General features: G+C 38.8%; 1 protein-coding gene across 3 annotated transcripts in view; it reads right to left on the bottom strand.

Moving 5' to 3' along the window:
* SEMA5A (semaphorin 5A) overlaps positions 1-22,237 on the bottom strand; it is a 546,230-nt gene that overhangs the window by 120,622 nt on the left and 403,371 nt on the right. For all 3 annotated transcript variants that reach the window (XM_067529505.1, XM_067529521.1, XM_067529514.1), the window contains exons 12-14: positions 18,552-18,669; positions 10,354-10,535; positions 5,620-5,763 (exon numbers count right to left, since the gene is read on the bottom strand). In XM_067529505.1, coding sequence (XP_067385606.1) covers positions 5,620-5,763; positions 10,354-10,535; positions 18,552-18,669 — 444 coding nt within the window. The remainder of the gene's footprint in view (positions 1-5,619; positions 5,764-10,353; positions 10,536-18,551; positions 18,670-22,237) is intronic.

The following is a 22,237-nucleotide window of genomic DNA, read 5'->3' as shown; positions in this document are numbered from 1 at the left end:
GTGTTCAGAGAAACAGGACTTTGGACGTTCTTTGTAAATAAACAGGATTGACCTAAAGAAATATCTGATTTGGATCATCAACTTCTTCTCCAAAGAGAAACAACTCTCAAGGCCCCAAATATTGGCTAACTGCGTGGGCCAAAAGGGGCAGCAATATCCACTCTTACAGTTCTCCTTCAATGCTACTTCCCGGGCTTTTTCAAACCCGTTCTCCTACATAAGCAACTCCTATACCTCCGGTCATTTTCATTGCCTTTATGTTGATTTGTTCTAGACCTACTATGTCATTTTTAAAGGAAATCATTGACACTAAATGCATTTAGTAAAAAGAACATTGACAACAACATCCATATTATTCTCTATCCTTTCTTAACAGACCCTAACTTCTTATTCACCATTCACTTATTCCTTCATTTTTGACCAAGACTGAGTAGATGTTTCTGTTGACCTGTCCATGCCCATGCTTAGATCTTTGTTCTGACAATCCAGAATGTACCCGTGCATGAAAGTGAGTTTAATTATTCCTTTTTAAAGTTAAAACAACAAGAGTCCTGTAGCACCTTAAAGACTAACAAATTTCTGTGGGCATAAGCTTTCGTGGCTGCAACCCACTTCGTCAGATGCCCACAGAAATTTGTTAGTCTTTAAGGTGCTACAGGACTCTCGTTTTTGCTGTATACAGACTAACACGGCTACTCCTCTGGAACTTTCTAAAGTTGTTACCTTGCACTTGTGTACAGGCAGTTTGATTATCATATTTTAACCCCACGCTCCCCACTGTCTTCTGTAAGTAGAGAGGAGCTGAAACCTATGGATTTAGGAACAATGTAGGGTAAGCTGGCTCTGCAGCATACTCAACCCTGTCTCTTCACATTCCAGAAACTCCTCCGTTGGGATCCAGATCCATAGGTGTGGGCAGAAAGGGGGAGGGTAGGAAGCGACCAAATTTTGTTAGATTCTCTTCTTCTGACCTTCACTGAAGTAACCTGACTGGATTCCTCATTCATGGTGAAGACTCCTGTGACAGGATGTTCTGGGCCCAGCAGCCTACTCCAGGAGGCCTCATGGTCCTACTATGCCCATCTCAGAAAGAAGCAGTGGAGGTGAGTCCTCCAAGCTGTGTAGAAAGGCTGTGGAAGAAGCAGCCAATCAATGCCCAGAGGGCCATATAAAAGGAGCTGCAGGATACAGCAATAGTCAGTTGTTGCCTGGAGCTGGAGGAGCGTGCCTGGTCTTTTTGGTGGGCTGAAGGGTCTGTAGAACCATGGACAGAACAATTACTGCCAGAGACCAGGGGAGCAAGAGGGAGCTCCTGGCTGGCTGCTTGGACTTGATGTATGCCCAATGGAAAGGGTGAAGCATACATGAAAGGGCTGCGAGGAAGTGGCCAGGGAAATGTAGCAGCATCATGAGTGGTCAAAGGGATGCAGCGGGTGGCTTCTATTCATAGGATCCCTGGGCTGGAGCCTGGAGAAATGGGTGGGCCCGGGTCCCTCTCATAAGCCACTGGGGAAGTGGCCTACAAATGGATAGTGATAAACCCCCTGAAGGGGATCTGAACTGTTAAGAGGCCCAACTAGAGATCTGGAGTCAGACCAGACCAGAGGGGGTGAAGAGTCTCCAGGGAGGAAGCCCTGGGGGCACAGCCCCCTACAAGGTCCAGGAGTGCTTAAAGACTTTGTTGGACTACTACCCCATTAGAGGTCTCTGTGTGTTCCATACAGACTGTGTGTGACTCGGCCAGAGGGCTGAGTCACTAACAACCTCCAGAAAAACTGCCAGAAGGGGTCACCACAGACTGAAAGAGATACAAACATACATCTGAACAAGGGGGTGCTTATGATATGTGGGTGCCACCCCATTACACCTCCCTTCCATCATCCCTAATTTTCTGTGGGGAGTTAGTGGTAAGAGATACCTTGGCAACTTGGCTCCTGTAAGAGCTGGGCTGTCAAGGGGGCAGGGGGAACAATGGGAGTTAGTGGAAGGACAGAAGGAGAAATCTGTAGGCTTAATGAATTGATCCTCCATCCTCTAACACAGGGGGATGGGTAGAAACCTTTCCACACAACCGAGGATTGAAGAAGAAACACCATACATTGAATCTAGAAGAGTTTCCACTGTCTTCAAAAAATAACCAGGCTATTTCTGAGGCCCTTCAGGAATTCATCAGGATGCTTTACTCTCGTGTTTTGGTTAAAAATAATCTATTGTCAGCAAATGTTGCCACAACCCTACTCTCACTCCTTCTCCATGTTGTTTCTAAATACACTGAACAGCATCTGTATTATCAACTTCTCTGTATACTAAGATTGGCCATGTAGTCCTATTCTTAGGGCTGTTCTTCATGTACAGCACTACAAAGGTGCAGCTGCGCCGCTGTAGCACTGTATGTGAAGACGCTCCTATGCCAATGGGAGAGCTTCTCCTGTCGGTGTAGTTAATCCATCTCCTCAGGAGATGGTAGCTATGTTGAAGGGACAAGCTCTCCCATCGACATAGCAGTGTCTACATAGGAGGTTAGGTCGGTATGACTATGTCACTCAGGGGTGCGGATTTTTCACACCCAAGTGATGTTGTGATACTGATATAGGTCTGTAGTGTAGACCTGGCCTAAGTTCCTAACTTTTAACCAAATTTTCATTCTTCCACTTGAGCCCCAAGTCATGCAATGACCCCTGTGTTTAACTTTAAACTGATAAGTAGTCCCACTAATTTAAAAGGTAATACTCACATGGAATCATAGAATATTGGGGTTGGAAAGGACCTTAGGAGGTCATCTAGTCCAACCCCGTGCTCAAAGCAAGACCAACACCAACTAAATCATCCCAACCAAAGCTTTATCAACCCAGGCCTTAAACACCTCTAAGGATAGAGATTCCAACATCCTACATTCCCACATACATAAATTTAAGCATGATGTGTTTAAATCTCTGCAGATTAGGGATTTTGTGAGGTTTTATGGGTGTCACTGAGGGAAAAATCTGGCCATAAATACTTGAGCAGGATATTTTTTAATTTAATATTCACTCAGACTTGTAAGTAAGTTAGCATCAGTCATGCTCATGCCTCTTTTGTGTTTATTTTCTATGGAATTTTTCACACAATGGAATTTTATGAGCTCAAATGTTCATAGAAAACCTGTTTCAAAGTTGTTTGCAAATACTTGTGGAAACTGAGTTTTGTATTTACATGCATAAGTATTTGAAGTTGAAGTGATTGTGTATTTGTACAGTCAGGACACAAACAATACTTTGTGAATTATCTGATGAACTGCAACTAACTAATACAGCTTGAATAATGAATTCAGACATGGAACTGGTTGTAATGAAGTAATACGGTTAAAAAGACACGGAACATTTGTCAAATAATTTCAATATGTAAACCTGGGGAAATCATGATTTCCTTGCTGATGTTCTGGAAGCAGGAAAGAAGCTAGACTTTCAAAGTAAATTGTTATTTGTGAATTATTTGCTCAGCACTCCTAAACATATTGGGCCTGATTTAACAATGCATTATTCCAGTTTTATGCAGGTGTAACACAGTTGGTACTAGAGTTAAGCAATGGTAAATCCAGCCCATTATATCCTCTGGTTCTCCTGTAATCACTGTTTTGTCAACTCAACAAATTCTAAGAGGCAAGAAAAGCAGTTTTACTTTTACAAAACCTAACCTTACTTTTACAAAACCTAACACTGTTGTCCTTAGTATATTTTGCCCTTCAAGATGCATTATATCTCTAAAATAATTTCCTCAATTACACTTCCTGGCACCGAAGTGGTCCTAGGGAATCAAGATAGGTTATACTTCAGTCTTCTGGAAAAGAAGCTTTACAAATTATGTTACTTTTTTCTTTTAAGTAACTCAACTACTTCAATCTTTTGAACCTTCAAAGCTCTTCAATATCACCATCTGGTCCTTACGATTTATTATTATTTATTTTCTGAAGTTATCCCCTGTATCATTGCCCTTTTTACAATGTGCTTTTCTAGGTATCTAGTGTCTCAATAGTGAACTTTTGATATCTGATTCACTTAAACCATTTCTTATTTTCTATATCTATGATTATTCATTCTTTAAAACGCCTATTGATCCTTTAATCCATGTTATAATTAAGATACAAAAATGACATAATACTTACCAAAATGCCACCTGTGGATTTTACTCAAATCTCAACTCCTTTCTAATATAAACTCACTCATGAGACGTACTGACCTGTCAGCTCAAGAAAACTGATAACTGGTGTTAAATCTCATAGCTCTCTCCCAGCCTTTAGTCATAGCTCCATATTTGCTGGGGGGCAGTTTTTTGCTTGGATGACCAATCTGCTTAGAGTGTTTTAAAGCATATCAACATCTTGGCCTTTATGACCAAAGAATAGTAGATATGCCTGGCTCTTAAACTGCAGGAAGTGTACACTTTTGCTAGGACACTCATCCTTTAAGTTTTGCATTACATGGGCAGAGCCCTAGAATTTCTATGAATACAGAAATATATGAATATGTGTGATGCAACATTGGCCCACTGAAATGACATGGTAACAGGAAATGGTAAAGTTGCTATCTAATTTTTCTCATTATCTTCATCACTGGAAAGATGCTGATTCATTGGGAAAAAAACTGATTCCTTTCTTGATCTGAAGGCAATATACCAAAAACTACTGAATAATATCACTATGTAATCTGTTCTCCCCTGGTTGTGTGATTATACCTTACAGGAACACTAATGCAAATTTTAAGCATGCATCAAAGAAAATAACAGATCCCTATACATTTTTCAGTACATGATGGCTCATGTACTCAGAATTCTAACACTGTTATATAATTGTGTTACTGCTTGCTGTTTCTTCTGCAGGTGACAGGATGCTCCTGGAAACAAGATAATACATCTCAATGCAATAGTCTGTCTATATAAAATAAATGTTTAATTTCTTTGTTGGGATTCATGGAAGTTAATAATAAATTGGAGTCTCTCAGATGTGTGAGTGATGGAATCAGAGACCCAAACTGTACATTTTGAGATGGTATGACAAAACATATAGTACTGTGCAAAGCAATGAACTGTGAAATAAAAGACTGAGTTAAAAACTGACTTGAACTGTTGAGAGGTTAATATACACACAAACAATTTCACCTGTACTTACTAAGAACATATTTGATTCCAAGATGGTGTACATTTATTAAATACAAACAAAACCCTTGAAACTTTCCCACTTGCTGTATTGCTGCTTAATTTTATTTAAAGTACAAAAATTGAACTCAGTCCACTAGTAATACAGTGCTGGGACTTTATAACACTTTACTCTGAATTGCACATTTTGAGTCTGGTCAAACACAGTGTCATCAATTTTCAAAGTCTTGAGGGATACCAAAGAGGAGTGCCTCAGCACAATCAGCTGCCTGGCACTGCTGGGGGCTCAGCTGGTTTGGGAAGGACTCGGTTAAATGAAAACTGAACGCATTGCTGAAGCACATGTCTTTGCTAATAATAACTGTAGTAAAAGGTGGTAGTGAGACTAAAAAAAAAAAAAAAAGGTAAGAGAAGGCAGGTAAAGGGAAAAATGTAACATGAAACTGAATGGAAATAATTAAAACAGGAAGTGCAAAAAAGGTAACTCACCTCTCTTCACGGTTCTGTCCCACACATACACGGCCCCCATGTCGAGGAGTTGGATTGCTGCACGAACGCTGGCGGACTTGAAAACCAATTCCACAGGTGGTACTGCAGGGTGACCAGGAAGTCCATGGAGTCCAGCCTCCATTTCTAGTACAATAAAAAGCCTAGGCTCTGTCATCTGTTATATATATAGTGAGTGGCTGCATGGGTGTAACTGAGAACAGAATTTGGCCCATTAATACCCGCAGAGATAGTTAATTCTTCATGGAGTTAAACTTCCAAAAGAATACCTGGTAGAAAAAAAAGTTCCTCTGTTACTTGTTTTTCCCCCTAGTTTGTACCTGATCTATATTATGTAATACTGCTAAAATGGGCCCAATGAACAAACAAATACAAACCCACAGAAATCCCTATAATCTGACTATGTAAGAAGTTATGAATCATGGAGTTTAAGGCCAGAAGAAACCACCAGATCATCTAATCTGACAGCTCTCCAACACGATCCAGCATCCACACACTAAATTCAACAACTGAAAATAGATCTAAATATTATAGCCTACAAGAGAGCAGACTATTATGTGCAACAGGCCAAGAATAGGAGGAACCAAAGTGCACCAGTGCTTGAAACACCCATAACTGCAGAGAAATGAGTAAGTGAGATATACCAGTAATCCTGTCAAGTGACCTGCACTCACCTGCTGCAGAAGAAGGTGAAAACCTCTCAAGGACACTGCCAGTCTGACCTGGGGAAAAATTCCTTCCCGACTGCACATACGGTGATCATTTAGACCCTGAGCATGTGAACAAAAACTAGCCAGCCAAGCACCTGAGACAGAAAATGCTCAGTGCTACCTCAGAGCCTTTGCCCACCCCATCCAATGTCACATCTCATCCCTGAAGGTTCAGAGGAAGATTAAAAAAAAGAAAACAAAATGCATGGGATGGGAGGACCCTTCTTGATGCTTGCAGTTGGCCAAATGAAACCTTGAAGCATGAACTTTTAGGAACATAAGACAAAAACCGGAAGTGAGACCCAGGGCTGCCCCCTTATCATCACAAGCAAACACATCAGAAAACTATAAATGCTTTTATTCTGCTTCGACAATTCTGGTATTTGACCACAGGATATTGGAATTTCACTGCAAATACTTCTAGAGAACAATCTCCCCTAAACTGGGTTTATGTAATATTACTATTCCCACTGGATTTAACATATACATTTTGTTTAATCTCTCTAAGATATATTATTATTTTTTTAAACAATAGTGATTAGTCCTTTCACCTTTAATATTCTTATTAATAGTCCACATGCAGATCAAACCAATGTATATACTGATCATTATTTAGGCTGAAAACTGTTGAAAACTGAATACAAATATATAAATAAAAATATTTTTTTAAAAAAAACTCACACTTCCAACTTTTAAACAAATTCATTGCCACCATCATAAGCATTTACTTTAGTTTTTATAAAATTAAATGACATATGTCATTTGCTTATATACATTATAGGGAGGAAGATACAGGCAATCTGACATTCTCCTGTATTATTTCAGAATATAAAACTCTAATAACAGAAAATGGAATTCAATTTTCCTCAGTTAATTCATTCTGGATAAATGTAATATTTAAATTTCCACATCAACTTTTTGAGAAAATTTTGAATTACATATTGCGCTAAGTAGATTACAAGGTCCATATTATTTATAGCATGCTTTTAGGGAAGGTTAAAAACTTCACTCCTCTCCTTTTCTGAAAAGAAAAAGATCAATTTAAAACAAGAAAAAGGAAAAAAAAATCAAGTTCCAGGAGAAATAAAAGTTTCAAGATGAACCAATTACATGAACTCAGAACTTCCACAAAGTCCTCAAGTAAGGTAATAATACCTTATAGGTAAGGGTACCAAAAGGTGCTGATAGAACTAACACAATCAATATGGATATCTTATACCTGTAATCCCTAGAAGGCACAGACATGTTCCCATTAAGTCAATGGCTAACTCTTATTGACTACAGTATGAACAGTATCATACCAAATGTCTGGATAGAAATTTTAAACCGTAAAGAAACTGATGCATTATAGCAGTTTCCATAGGCGGTTTTACACCTGAAAATTGTTAGTAAAAATAAGAAATCTAACAAAAATCAAACTCAATGATGTTATGCTCTTGAGATTTCATTATAAACATTTTAAAAGAATGTTACAGTTAACATAATATAAATTGTCTTACTCTATTGGGGAATGATTTAAAAATTAAAATCTAAACTGGTTCAATAATACAACAAGATGAAAATGTTGCACTTGTCAGATCATTTCAATAGCTGGCCAAAACTGTGTAGTTCTAACTTTTATTAATATTACAAATCTGGTTTTATTGTTATTTGAGCATTGCATGAATATTCCCTTGTTTTAATGGACACAGAATTTGACACCACAGGAAATGGCTGCCCAAAAAAAATCAGGTTTCATTGCAACCGACTGTGGACAGAAAAAAAGGGCTTATTACTGTAAGGATTAGTATTAATGGCATGATTTCAAGATGTATTGAAACCAAAAACTTGGAGTGTCCAGTACAGTACCTCTGAAAATCAATTATTAGTATGAGTGGTTATGCAAATGAGAAAATGTAATGTTAGCATGGGAATGACTATGATAGTATCGGTGGTGAGCCTCCGAGTATTCCTCTATATAGTATCCTTATCCTCATCTTCTCACACTTCTCTACTTTACCATTAGCTATAAGCATTGTGATGGGATGGATTAGGTCCAAAGGCCCCCTACTGGAGACCTCAGGGTCTTGCCACACCCTGTCCTAGAGAGGAGCAGAGGGGAAGTCTTCTAAGTGGCATAGAATGGCTGCAGGGGAGCAGCCAATCAGAGAGGTTGCTGGAGTGGCCAGGGGCCAGGAGGGCCATATAAAAAAGAGCAACAGAGCTAGAGTTGTCAGTTGTTGCCTGGAGCTGGATGACAGAAGACTGGGTTCCTGGCTGGCTGAAAGAGCAATAGGACTATGGACAGCGCAGTGAGAGCAAGTCCAGAACCTAGCCAGATGAAGCAAGGGTACTGTGACGGGCCCTGTTGGACTGGTTAAAGACTGAGAGATTGAGCCCAGTGATGACTGCCAAAAAGGACACACCAATTGAGGGTACCGCGATAGGCCCTGTTGGACTACTAAAGAACACAATGTCTCCAGAAAGAAGTCCTGGGAGTACAGCCCCATACTAGGGCCAGGAGAAGGTAAAGGCTGTATTCCCCAGAAGGGGCTTGATTGTTCCACTTAAAGACAGTGTGTGACTTGGCCGGAGAGCTGAGTCACTGAAGACCTGCCAAAGAAACCATCGACCCCACGGGGTGCTCGCGAGTGATGGGTCCTGACCCCGTTCCAAGAACTAAGAAACTGAAGGCACACTCAATTGACCAGGGTGGTGTTTGTGAGAGGCAGGTGCCAATCACATTATAGCACCAAATTGATTTATCTTGGCTATTTACACTCAGATTCATTACTGCATCTTATATCAGCTGGAATCATTTTGTGTACCGTTACAGGCAGGATAATAACTGCTCTGATTCATGCAAAAATATCATGAGGTGATTTGAAAGTTAAATATTTGCTATTGAGGGCTTGTCTATACTGACGGCAGCAAAGTCGCCACCGCCAGATCGATCTTTCTGGATCGATTGAGTGGCCAGTGTAGACCCGCTCAATCGATCAGGAAGTCGACTGAGTAAAAGCACCCCCTCAAGTAGCGGAGCCCTGCGTCGACGCAGCGCAGTGAAGACACCGTGCAGAAGGGAAGCACAGCAATCGACGTGAGTTACACAAGCTACTCTGCGTAGTTTGCAAAACTCCCGTCGACTGCCGCCGAATCTCCAGGTAAATGTAGACCAGGGCTGAGTTAGTAGCATAAGTAGTGGACTATAGAAAGTGACGAAAGAAGGAACTACTGGAAATGAACAGAACAGACCACTTAACAAGTTTCAACTTGAGAGTTAGGTGCAAACAATGTTTGAAATGTGAGCTCCAGATCAAATGAGCCTCACTTCATTTACTGTCACCAGTTGTCCACCCACATCTGCCAATCCTACACCCTCTAACTTTGCCAAAACTGTACACATTCTGTTTGTAAGCTTAGATTGAAAAATGATCTGCTTTCGTATTCTGTCTCTGTATGGGGTCAGGTGGGTGTGCTGGGATGGAAAAGTGTCTGTGCAGAGCAGACTTGGTGGCCCACAGATCAGGATGTTATGCTACCAGCACAGGATACAGTGGAGGTAGTGCTAAAGGTTGTAATGCCTTGGACTCAGGCCTCAAAATGTATTTTTTCTGATCACTGGACCAGAATTAATGCTTAAAAATGCTTACTGGTCCTGCCAAAGTATCTCTGTGCCCTGATAAATTAATAAATGCTGGGCCTTAAATTGTGGATGTCACCTAATACACTGATTTTTTTTCTATATTTTTGTTCTGAATGTTAATTGTGGTCAACTTAAATATTTTTCACAAAACTTGAAGTTAATATTTCCCACTCAGCCGGTTCTCCCTCCCAGCAAAGTCTGAGAGGTTACTTCTGTCCCATGCTACTATGGCTATCATCATAAGCAGTTTCATATTCAAGAAAGAATAGAAATGTTGAGGACTAGGTTTAAAAAATATTGGTTAAAATGTGGTTTATTATTAATATATTTATAAAAGATATCCTATAGGATCTATTTGTGTCTTGCGAATGTCTGATGTACCTGGAGCAGTTGGCAATTTCCATACTAGGTCCTTCGCACTGCCAGCCTCCACACTCTGGAGCTGGATTGTCACACAAGCGAGTTCTACAGAGGCAGGTACCAACACTGGTACCATCAGCGTGCGTACAGGGTTTCCATTGTGACCACATTCCAAAATTCCCATCCACAGTCAAATTCCTGGTCTAGAAGATAAAAAAGCAGAAAGACAAGGCTTATAGTAAGACAACAGAACAATTAACAGAGGTCCCTTTTGATGTAACTTCTTAATTGTGCAACATATTGAAGTTTGAACTTCAACTATTCAAAATTTAGAGCCACCACTGGAGTCATTCTCAAAAGGATCTCACCCTTTTAGACTATAAATCCTCTTTTTGCATTTGTATAGTGACCATGGCAATGGAGCCTCAATCTGATTGGAGCCTTTTGACACTTCTATAATAATAATAATAATAATAATAATAATAACCAGCCAATATCACTGGTGTCTTTGAAAAGAATTCTATAGAACAGGAATTATAGTCCAATTCTCTCAATTATCTTCTGAGTGAAAGTATTTCCCATTTCTCCTGAACTCTGCTGTCATTTGGTCTAAGACACTGATTGCAAAATAGAATAAGCAAGAATGTTTGCAAAAAATATGACTTTAGATTGAAAGGAGGAAGCAATAGAGGATAAAGGTCAAGGGATAGATTCCAGTTAAATTTATGCTGAATCTTAATGATTAGTAGTTTTGATATTTATAAAAATACATTTTAAAGAAAGAACCATCACAAATAGTTCCACTTCCTGGGGAACCGGATTGTGATTTTAAATATATACATTATATATGGGGAAAACAGCTATAAAAACAATAAAAATGAAAAAGCATAAAACTTTATTTTAGGCCCCATCCCTGTTCCCACTGAAGTCTAATCCCACTGTCTTAATCTGGAGGAGGATCAAGCTGTTTTATGGTGTTGAATAATTCTTCCAATATGCAGTTTAAAATCTATGTGAATAAGATATCTGTAATTATATATTTAACCAGGAATTGTCTAATTAAAAGAAACAGCGTTAACTCTAGATTTCATCAGATTTGATTGCTACTGGAACCTTTCTTGAAATTGATGATGGATATTAAGAATTTAGCTCTCTAGATGAATGTACTCTTTAGTAGAGAATGATTAAAGGATTAGAAAAGTTGCATTGTAGACTCAAGAAAACAATTTTTTGTTCTATGTTTGTACAGCACCTGGCTTACTGGGATCCTGGTCTACTAGCAGGATGCCATGGTGCTGTAGGCCCAAAGTTTGATTCTGTTATATTGATTCTATGTGAAATACCCTTATTCTTTCGGTATGTGACAAACCACCACAGCAGTTTCTGTGAGGCTTTGCATTTTGAGTATGTAGGGTGATCTGTTCACTATTGATAAGTTGTCCGAAACTAACATCTGGTCATTGATTCTCCTGTTTGTAAAGTTACCAAAGATCATCCTGTGAAATTATTGTTATTGTTGAAGTACATATGTTTTAAGATCAATGTTTAAAGTAACATCAGCAAATGTTCTAAAACAGAAAGATCCAGTGTTAAATGATGGTATTTTGTAATAGTAGAGAACGTTTTAGATAAAAAGAAATGTTATTGTTTCTGAAGGACACTTGCATCTTCCAGTTATAAGTTTTAAGTAAATGTTAAGAAATTAGTGTGTGAATAGATGATTGAGTGATGTGTGTATGTGAGACTAGGGAGTGATGGAGAAAGGCGCCAGCCTCGGATGTTCAAGGGAGTGAAGATTCATGACCCAGACGGCCAAAGACTGCCTACCCTGATGACCCTAGTGTTCACCTCGAAGGACAAAAACAAGACGAACTGTGATAAACAACAACAATGGTCATGCTTGCAAAACATGGGTAATTGATAATCACATCAGGATGCAGATGCAGCATGACGAAGCAGAACCCACAGTGTGGCATAAGAGCGTACCCCTATAAAAGGGGATGAAAAGATGAGGACTTTGGGTTTGGTTCTACAATCATCCTCCAGGCGCATTGGTTCGCACCGGCAGACCCCTGCTCCCTCCCTCGTGTCTTAGCCACCTGGCCAGTAGACTAACATGGCAACAGAGGCTGGTAACTATATTTTATCTTTGTAGATATCTTTGTATCTTTATCTTTGTGTGTGTGTGTGTGCGTACGCGTGTGTGCAGGCAATTGCTTTTTGAAATCTTTGTATTCACAATAAACGTGGCATACTGACTTGTCCCCCTGAATAATATCCTGCTGTTTATTTTATAACAGCTACAGTAATACAAATGAATAATAATGATATAGCTAAATAGTACATAGATCCCCCCAAAACAAATACAAAAAAAAAAAAAGCCTGAAGAAGTTAGTCATATTTTGTTTTAACTGGGGAATAAGGGAGGAAACGTAGCAGAACTTAATGCCCTTACATATGTTTCTACACTGAATTGTGAATAAAACTGTCAGAACTGCTATGAATCACATGGAAAGGTGACTTCCTTGACTACCTGGCATGAACAATGGATATCATTTCACTCTAAATGGAGTGGGGGAGGGAAAGAAAGGAAGTATAATTTTCACAGATAATTAGAAGATATAAGAGATTTAATTACAGCAGGCAAGATGTTTTCACTGCATCTCTGGCTGATCTCCAGCCACTCTGCTAAAAGAGTCCATAATTTAACTATTAATAACACTTTTCAAGATCCATCATTCACATACAGTACTACCCCACAGAACAGACAAGTTTATTTTCTGGCAGCTGTGACTGATACAACTACAATCTATCAATTCAGCATACTGCTGACACATGTTTATTGAAAATAACATGCTATAATACAGTGTGTGCATTGTTATTTTTCACAAACAGGAAATAGTTATTTCTTGTTAAATGTCAATTGTGCTCGTTCTCTTACGATGCGGGTTGGAAGAGTCTGTATTCCATAAAACAGATAACATGTCCCCAATCTAATTAGTGTCAGAGCTGTGAAACCATCTCTGCTGCTTAATTTTCCATGATGTATGTATCAGAGCATCTTCCCTGCTGCCTCACCTACACATTTCACAAGACAACACTCATATGATAAGTTAGACCCCCACGTGTCTATAGAAAAATAAAGTCAAATGTGGGACTATGGATACATTAAATGAAAATTTAGTAACCTGAGTGCCAAATGCAGCTCTCACCAGCACCAGTGTAATGCTTTTACCATAAAGTTGTGTTCTGACCTACCTCAGAGTGCAGGCCAGCAAAACCAGGAAGAAGACATTTACTTTTTCTCTGATTTGGTTATATTCCATCTTCCACCCTTCTTTCCTCTGGTGCCTTACTTTCCTTATCTCTCTTTCCCACCAACAGTTTCTTCTTATCCCTGGCTCCCCTTTATTTAGAATAATAGAATTATAGAAGATTAGGGTTGGAAAGGACCTCAGGAGGTCATTAGTCCAACCTGCTGCTCAAAGAAGGACCATCCTCAACTAAATCATCCCAACCTGGGCTTTGTCAAGCTGGGCTTTAAAAACCTCTAAGGATGGAGATTCCACCACCTCCCTGGGTAACCCATTCCAGTGCTTCACCACCTTCCTAGTGAAAAACGTTTTCATAATATCCAACCTAGGCCACTGCCATTGCAACTTGAGACCATTGCTCCTTGTTCTGCCATCTGCCACCACTGAGAACAGCCTAGCTCCATCCTCCCTGGAACCCTTCTTCAGGTAGCTAAAGGCCACTATGAAATACACCCTCCCTCTTCTTGTCTTCAGACTAAATAAGCCCAGTTTCCTCAGCCTCTTCTCATAAATCATAAGCCTTAGGCCCCTAATCATTTTCATTGCTAGACTGTCTCCTATTTGTCCATATCCTTCGTGTAATGGGGGGCCCAAAGCTGGACACAATACTCCACATGAGGCCTCACCAGTGCCGAAATAGACGGAAATAATCACTTCCCACGACCTGCTAGCAATGCTCCTACTAATGCAGCCCAATATGCCATTAGCCTTCTTGGCAACAAGGGCAGACTGTTGACTCATATCTAGCTTCTTGTCCACTGTAATCCCGAGGTCCTTTTCCGCAGAACTGCTGCTTAGCCAGTTGGTACCTAGACTGTAATAGTGAATGGGATTCTTTCGGCCTAAGTGCAGGACAATGCACTTATCCTTGTTGAACCTCATCAGATTTCTTTTGGACCAATTGTCTAATTTGTCTAGGTCACTTTGTATCCTATCCCTACTATCCAGCATATCTACCACTCCCTGCAACTGAGTGTCATCTACAAACTTGCTGAGGGTGCAATCCACCCCATCCACCAAATCATTAATGAAGATGTTGAACAAGACCAACCCCTGAAGCACTGCGTTTGATACCGGCTGCCAATCAGACATCAAGCCGTTGATCACTAACCATTGAGCCTAATGATCTAGCCAGCTTTCTATCCACCTTAGAGGCCATTCATTCAACCCATACTTCTTTAACTTGCAGGAAAGAACTCTATGGGAGACCTTATCAAAAGCTTTGCTAAAGTCAAGGTATATCATGTCCACTGCTTTCCCCACATCCATAGAGCCAGTCATCTCAATATAGAAGGCAATCAGGTTGGTCAGGCATGAGCTGCCCTTGGTGAATTCCATGCTGACTGTTCCTGATTACCTTCCTCTTCTCCCAGTGCTTCAAACAGGATTCCTTGAGGACCTGCTCCATGGTTTTTCTGGGGACTGAGGTGAGGCTGACTGGCCTGTAGTTCCTCGGTTCCTCCTTCTTTCCTTTTTCAAAGGTGGGCACTATATATGTTTTTTTTAAAATTTTTCGGAACCTCTTCCGATCACCACACATTTTAAAAAATAATAGCCAATGGCTCTGCAATCACATCAGCCAACTCCCTCAGCATCCTTGGATGAATTGCATCCGGCCACATGGCTTTTCTTTTCTCTGCTATCTATATGTCTTGTGATGCTCTCTGCACACCTCCAAATGGCTCCTCTTCTTGTTTTGTGCTGGCCTGCACTCTGAGGAACTCTATATCTTCAGACAGTCAACAACCTCTTCTGTTTCTTGTTCTCTGGGGTGAAATCACCGAGTTTGGGGGCTAAATCTATGCCAACGCCTCCTCAAGTGAAAAGTGCTTCTGGTGGGTTCCCTACCGTCTGTTCTTTTCTCTCAGGGGAAATATACTATCTCTCTTTGCACTTGCCTTTGTATAGTTTGCTGGGTCTCTAATATTTTGACATGATTTTCATGAGGAGATACATATTATGTGTTCACATTAATAACATGTTTTTGCTTTGTTGCTTAATATGTAGGAAGCAATTTTCTTTGGTGAAGTCACGCAGATTACTTTCCGTGGTTGGCTATAAGTGGACCCCATGCAGAGATTTACTTTTTAACAGGTTTCCCCACTATGACATAATGTGCTATATAAATAGCAATGACATAGAACTTTGAAGAGGAAGTAGCCTGAGCTGCTTGTGCATATTGTATTATATTGTACCATCTATATTCACACAGACTCATGCATTCTCACAAATTGAAACAATAACCTAAAATACCACTTGAGAAATATAAATCAAAAGCAAAACTACATGTTAGACTCATTCATGGAGCCCGAGGAACATGATACCATAGAAGATTATTCACTAACTTTATCTCAGGTAATGCCTTTAGATCCTTCATGAAAAACTCTACTTAGTAGTTTCAGGCATATGAATAATCAGAGGTTCCATCTTCCAGGAGGTAGTTTCTCTAAAATGCAACTGGCCACACTTTTCATTTGGTATAGAACATTGTTGTGTTCAAGTTTCAACTCAGAGTTAGGCCCATATCCAGTATCAATATCAGGAGAAGTGGCTGCTGCATTGTTGGGATAACTGACCTTTGAATGAAACAGAAAAGCAGCTCTAGCTATTTAGTTTTACTGACTGCTCAAATATTGGAGGAGGGGGGGATAAAAAGAGGGAAAGAGCACTTCTAATATCCTATTGGATTCTGCTCCAACATTATATTAACAAGATGCAGGAAATTATTAGGCATACATAGCTCATTTGCCTACAGGAGACAGTCATTCAACACAGCTAAGCCAGTATTCTGTAAATACAATATATAAAAGTCATATAAAAATTTATACTTGAGACTGTTGCTAAGCAAAGTGGAAAATTATTTTAGCTACTGCAGCTTGCCAGGATACACAATTATTTTAATGCAAAATGTCTGTTACATTTTCAATTTTGTTCTGTGTTGGACTACTTACTTTTTAAAAATAGGCACCAAAGTTTTCACACTACCATTTTAAATTTAAGCAGCACATTGCTTCTGCAAGATTCCCTTCTTGGTTTGCAATCAAAATATGCCCATCTCCAGGATGTTGATATTGGATATTTAGTGATTAGTAGGAATACTAGTGAAACATGGTATGTTTGATCTGTATATTAATAAGGTTTAATGTGTCCCATTTTTTATAAATATATTAGTTGAATATAACTTTTAAAATTAATTATAATATATTATATTTATTAAGTTTGGAGAGTTAAGTAGTTATTTAGAAGGCTGTATATAGGAACAGGTTTTTTTTACTGGTTTTGTTAGGGAGTTAGTGGTTTTTGGTTTGATTGGTAGTCTTTTTTGTAGACAGGTGTAGATGGAGTGTGTTTTTTTGTTTAAGTAGTGATTTTTTAATATTTTTATAAACAATTTTTATTTAATTATTTTTAATTTATTACTATATATGTCAATTATTTATATTGGGTTTTTATTTTTAATTTCATTTTATTTTGATTATAATCATTGGGGTTGTTAAAACAATATTTAGTGATCTGAGGGGCAGTATAAAATATGTTTTTTGGCAATGAAACACTGTCCCCAAATGTTTAAGGATAACTAGTTTTTTTTTATTACTGTTATTTATGTGCAGCTGCAAGCATACGTGTTGAGTATTTTGTTTTGTTATGTGCCATGGTATGCAGAAACTGAGACATCTACAAGGTTACTCAGTAGTCCTATTCATCTTTGCCAACCTGAAGATGTCATGCTACAGGGGTCAGAATAGCCAAGCAAGCAACTGAAGCTATTCAAGGCCTGTAGGACAGCAGTCACATAGCTCAAATTGTACTGCGCCTCCAACACAGGACTTCTATAGGAATATTTAACGAATAGTTCTTAAGTGGTTTGGGAAATCTTTTCCCCCATGGTGTGCATTGTAAGCCTCAGAGTTCTAGACAGATCTCTGAGGAATCCCCATCTCTGGTTTAACACACTGACTATGTAACTGCCACTGTTCATCTCAGGACTTACTTATGATTCTTTGATAATGCCCCATATTTTATTTATTCAATCTAATGTACAGATACATTCTACCACCATGATGCTAATTAGTGCCTTACTTATGTGGTAACAGAATCTGGCCATTAGTTTTCAAACTCCTTGGGGAAGAGAATTATTTTCTTTGTTTATAAAACACCATTCACACTATTACAGCTAAATGTAGATTAAATGATAACATTATTATTATTATTATTAATTTTATTAGTAGTATTATTATTATTGTATTAATTATTTATTTCATTCCATATTTTTGAGTATTTTGATATTAAAATGTTGAGGTTAGACTTAAAAGGAGAGAACATGTCAATTCACCCCACATGAAATTAAAAAAACCAAATGAAAGTGAGTAGTCATAAATATTATATTTGCTATAATCATTGTTCATGTGTCATTATGTATGTGGGTTTTCAGCATCCACACAATTGACTTTCTGTCTCTGGAAAGATAGCACCTTTTCAATTAGTGAACTTTGTAAGCTGTTATGTGACTTTTTAAATTAGTAATAAAAACCTCAGTGGGCAAGATTACATTTCTACTAATTAAAATAAAGTTTTACAGTACAAAGTGGGGGAAAATTCTGGAAGGAACAACACTTTGGTGTAATTCGTCTCTGTGAACATTCATCTTCAAAGTGGGAATGTGCAAAGTGGGGGAAGAAAGCTGACTGCTCCATGTAAAACTGCAAACAATTTCTTGTACATGCTGCATATTAGTTGGCTATGAACTGAAAAACAAATAAGTTTACAGTCCACATCTGAGCGGAAAGGCCTAAAGCAATGTGATTTGAGTATAATTGAGCCTGACATATCTTACAGTGACTAGTTTTCATGAGAACCACATGAACTCAAGAACTTTAAGAGGTCAATGAATTTTCTTGGACTTACTGGACACACAGTGATGCTTTGCTCCCACTGACTCATGCTCAGACTTTCTTCCAGTGTTGTGCATTTCTTCATCACCATGTCCCAGCCACAGTAAGGATCCTGGGATCCAATACATGCACTGCAAATACAAACCCAAAAGATCAGACAATATGAACACTTATTTTTACCTATACACGCCGAAGCTCCCTGAGATGCTATTTAGCATTTCCTCATATTATATGGATCTAAAGATATAAAGTAAAATAAACATAATTATTATGTTGGAACTTAGGTGGAGCGTCAAGGTGCCTGAACTGTGGAATGCTAATTGGAATTAATAACTATCCGGGATACAGACCTAGAATCTGTTACAGGTAGTCGGGTAAATTTCTAGTTGTGTGCATAATATATAGCCAAGATGTAATGATAGTTAATAATTGCAGTGCAATAGGAAGTGATTAAAATTAAATTGTCTGCTCTCAGATGATTTCATAAGGCATATTTCTGATTATTTTGTAACTATAGTTATCACATTTTAAAAGGAAGGAGATAATAGTTGGTCCTTTGAAACAGAACACAACAAAACTTAATTAATAGCAGCTATTTCTTTTATAGTGTGGTATAGAACCCTTCGAAATAAGTACCAACAAAGTGGCTTATTCTGCCCTTACTATACAGTATGAAAAGGGGGAATCCATGTAAATTAAGTAAATAATATTTATGTTTAAGGGAATAGTCTCATATTATTTTCATGTACTGGTTATTACCAGTCTCTTGAAATCCATCATCAGGGGCTGATCCTCGCATCAAAACACTCATACTTTCCTAGTACGTGTACATGTGTATTAAAGGGGAAGTTTGTAGTAACCCCTATATTTAGGCTGCATAACATTTTCAGTTGTAAAAGATTCTTGCAACCTTTTTTTAAGAAGTTCCTACACTTTCATAGCTTGCAACAAGCCTTTGAAATTTGGCAAGAGAGAAAGAGCCCTCAAGCTAAAGAAGTGTTTTTTTCTTCGTTCCATAAAAATGTGCAGATTTTAATTACATGATCACATACTATTTTTTCCACAGGACAACTGCCTAATTTATTGAGGGCATTCAGAGAAATTAAATAGTATTATGTCATGAAGGAGGCTTTTTGTCTATAGTAACCCTGTAGTAATTTAGGTGTGTGAAACCTCTAGTGAGTATGTGCAAACTATGAATATGTCCAGCCAAATGTGGGTGGATTTTCCTGAGGATGGCAAAAGGCACATCCCTGCTCCAAATCATGGAATTTATAGAGCTTCTCAATGAAACATTTATACAAACTTTTTATATTAGCAAAATACATTTTTCCTAACCTCACTATTGGAAAAGGTTAAACTATCTTACACTAAATCTTTCCCCTCCCCCTACAAGTGACCTGAAGCAGACAGGTGAAAAATGTTAAGCCCAGATGGTTTAAATCTGGCAAAGTTATAAGTAACCGAAAACAGCGTTTTATAATGGAAACCTTACGTATAGGCATCATTACTAATGCTGTTTACAGTATCTATGTGCTTGTTTACATGGCCCCACACTTCGGACAACTGGGGTGAGAACTACAGTGTGCACTAGTGTGCTGCACTGTAACTGTCCCATGCAGACCCTGCATTCATGAACTAAAAGCTGTCTAGTTCACATTATAGTATATAGTCCTAAAGCAACACACTAGTGCATAATTAGTGCATAATTAGTGTGTAACTGACCCCCCGCCTCCGTATATGTGGGGCCATATAGACATGCCCTTTGCTTACATTCTGTTCCTAAAATATTTTTCACCTAATGCTTCATGAGAACAATCAAATTGAGAAGTTGTTCTTCGCCTCATCACCACTTCCTTTCATTCAGGTCCAGTCACCCTGCCAAATCCACTGAAGAAATGAAGCAGGCACCTCACTTGAATGATTTGCTCATCTTCAGCTTGGTCTCTGACTCCTACTTATCTAAGGAAAGTGGTATGGCTATGGTCATGGGTCAACACAACGGCATCTCGTTATTTTGTGTTGCTACTCCCAGCTTAAAATCAGTTAGCCACACAAGACAAATACTTTATACAGACTGAATTGGGAACAAACTTTTAGGCTAGTGGATTACAGAACGTTTGTCTGATGATAAAATCAAAGACACAAGTGATAACCCACAATAATGTGTCATTATTCCCCTCAATGAAACAGAATTACCTGTTCTTAAATTCAAAGATATTCTGTGTTTCTTTTTCACTTCACATGAATGGCATAGTCCTTAAGAGTGAATTTCATGCATACAAATGGAAAAACAGACACAAGAAGTCTGTTAAATTCTTCCAATGGCCATGTCTGACATTTCTTTTTTTCTGAAAATCTCCCCCCATTGTTGTAGTACCATTGCAGCTCCGCCAGAGCTAGCAATAATGGGCAGTGGTAGTGAAGACTCTCCGCTAACAGTGTAAGCAGGACTATATGACCCTGTGGTAAAAATTCTAGCAGCCAAAGTATACTGATTGCACTGGTGGAGCTAGGCTGGTGCTAAAGCCAAGATGGGAGGGTTTTTTCAAAAGAACCTCAATATAGTCACAGCCTGAGTATGTGTAATTCCTACTGATTTGGTATAAATGGAAGGACAGATTTTCAAACATGCCTAAAAAATGTAGGAGCACAAGTCCCACTGAAAGTCAATGGAAGCCAATTCTCCCCCAGAGTTGATATCATAAAGGTCAATAACAGCTGTTCACAAAGGGACAGCAAACAGACCCCTGAAGGTTACCCTCTACGTTCTGCTGTGAGTATATAACTCCGACTAACATTAATGGGAGAGCCATACACACACTGAAGGGCAGAATTTGGCTCTGTTACAGGAACCAGGGAGAACTGTGGCTAAAATAATGGAAATATAGGAGAAATTTGCCAAAACGACCAAACTACTCTTATTCTCCCCACTGATCAGGCCAATTATATCATTCACCCTCTGACCTCCAAATATAAGTTAAACTTTTTGAGGTCATCTTAAACTTTCACTTGAACCTTGGGCTCCATTTCAAGCTTGCCTTTTTCCCTTTATTCTTCAGTTTCTATTATACCATTTCTGAAGGTGAAACATCACGTTGTTTTGTGTGATTCTGCTATCAGCTGACTGAAGTGGCTAGTACCTATTGAAGATGGAATAATGTTCCAAGGGCATGGTCAATTTGAGAACTGGTTCTTTTCAAATGCGTTAAAAGTAATTCCAGATACTATCCCTGCAGCTAAGTGTTTCCACCAATTTTTGTTGTTTTACAAACACATTTTCCTTTCCCCCCACTTTTTAATGCTTCTTACTGTCATGTTTCTCTCTCTCTCTCTCTCTCTCTCTCTCTCACACACACACACACACACACACACACACACACACACAATGGGGAAACTGAATCACTGAACAGAGGAAACAGTAAAACTAACTGAACACAAAGGGCTGTCAAATGCATATGGTGTGAGCAAACCGGAAACTAATACAGATTTTCCCTCTCTAATCCTTTTCAGTTAAATTTATCTTCGGTACAACTGTAAGAATACTTTTATGTGAAAAAATTACCTAATATGATTTTTAAGTTGACAGTGCCCTTTTAAACAGGACAGACTAACTGGCAGAATTGGATAATGCATTAGCCGCCTTCCACTTCTGGAAACGTGGGTTACATTTGAATTTTATCAGAAGTGAAAATGAAT

This window comes from Emydura macquarii, unplaced genomic scaffold, assembly GCF_026122565.2.
Source record: "Emydura macquarii macquarii isolate MOO-44397 ecotype Brisbane River unplaced genomic scaffold, CSIRO-AGI_Emac_v2 contig_320, whole genome shotgun sequence".
Taxonomy (NCBI): domain Eukaryota; kingdom Metazoa; phylum Chordata; order Testudines; family Chelidae; genus Emydura; species Emydura macquarii.
The sequence above is the reverse complement of the archived record's forward strand: the minus strand, read 5'-3'. Positions and strand labels throughout refer to the sequence as shown.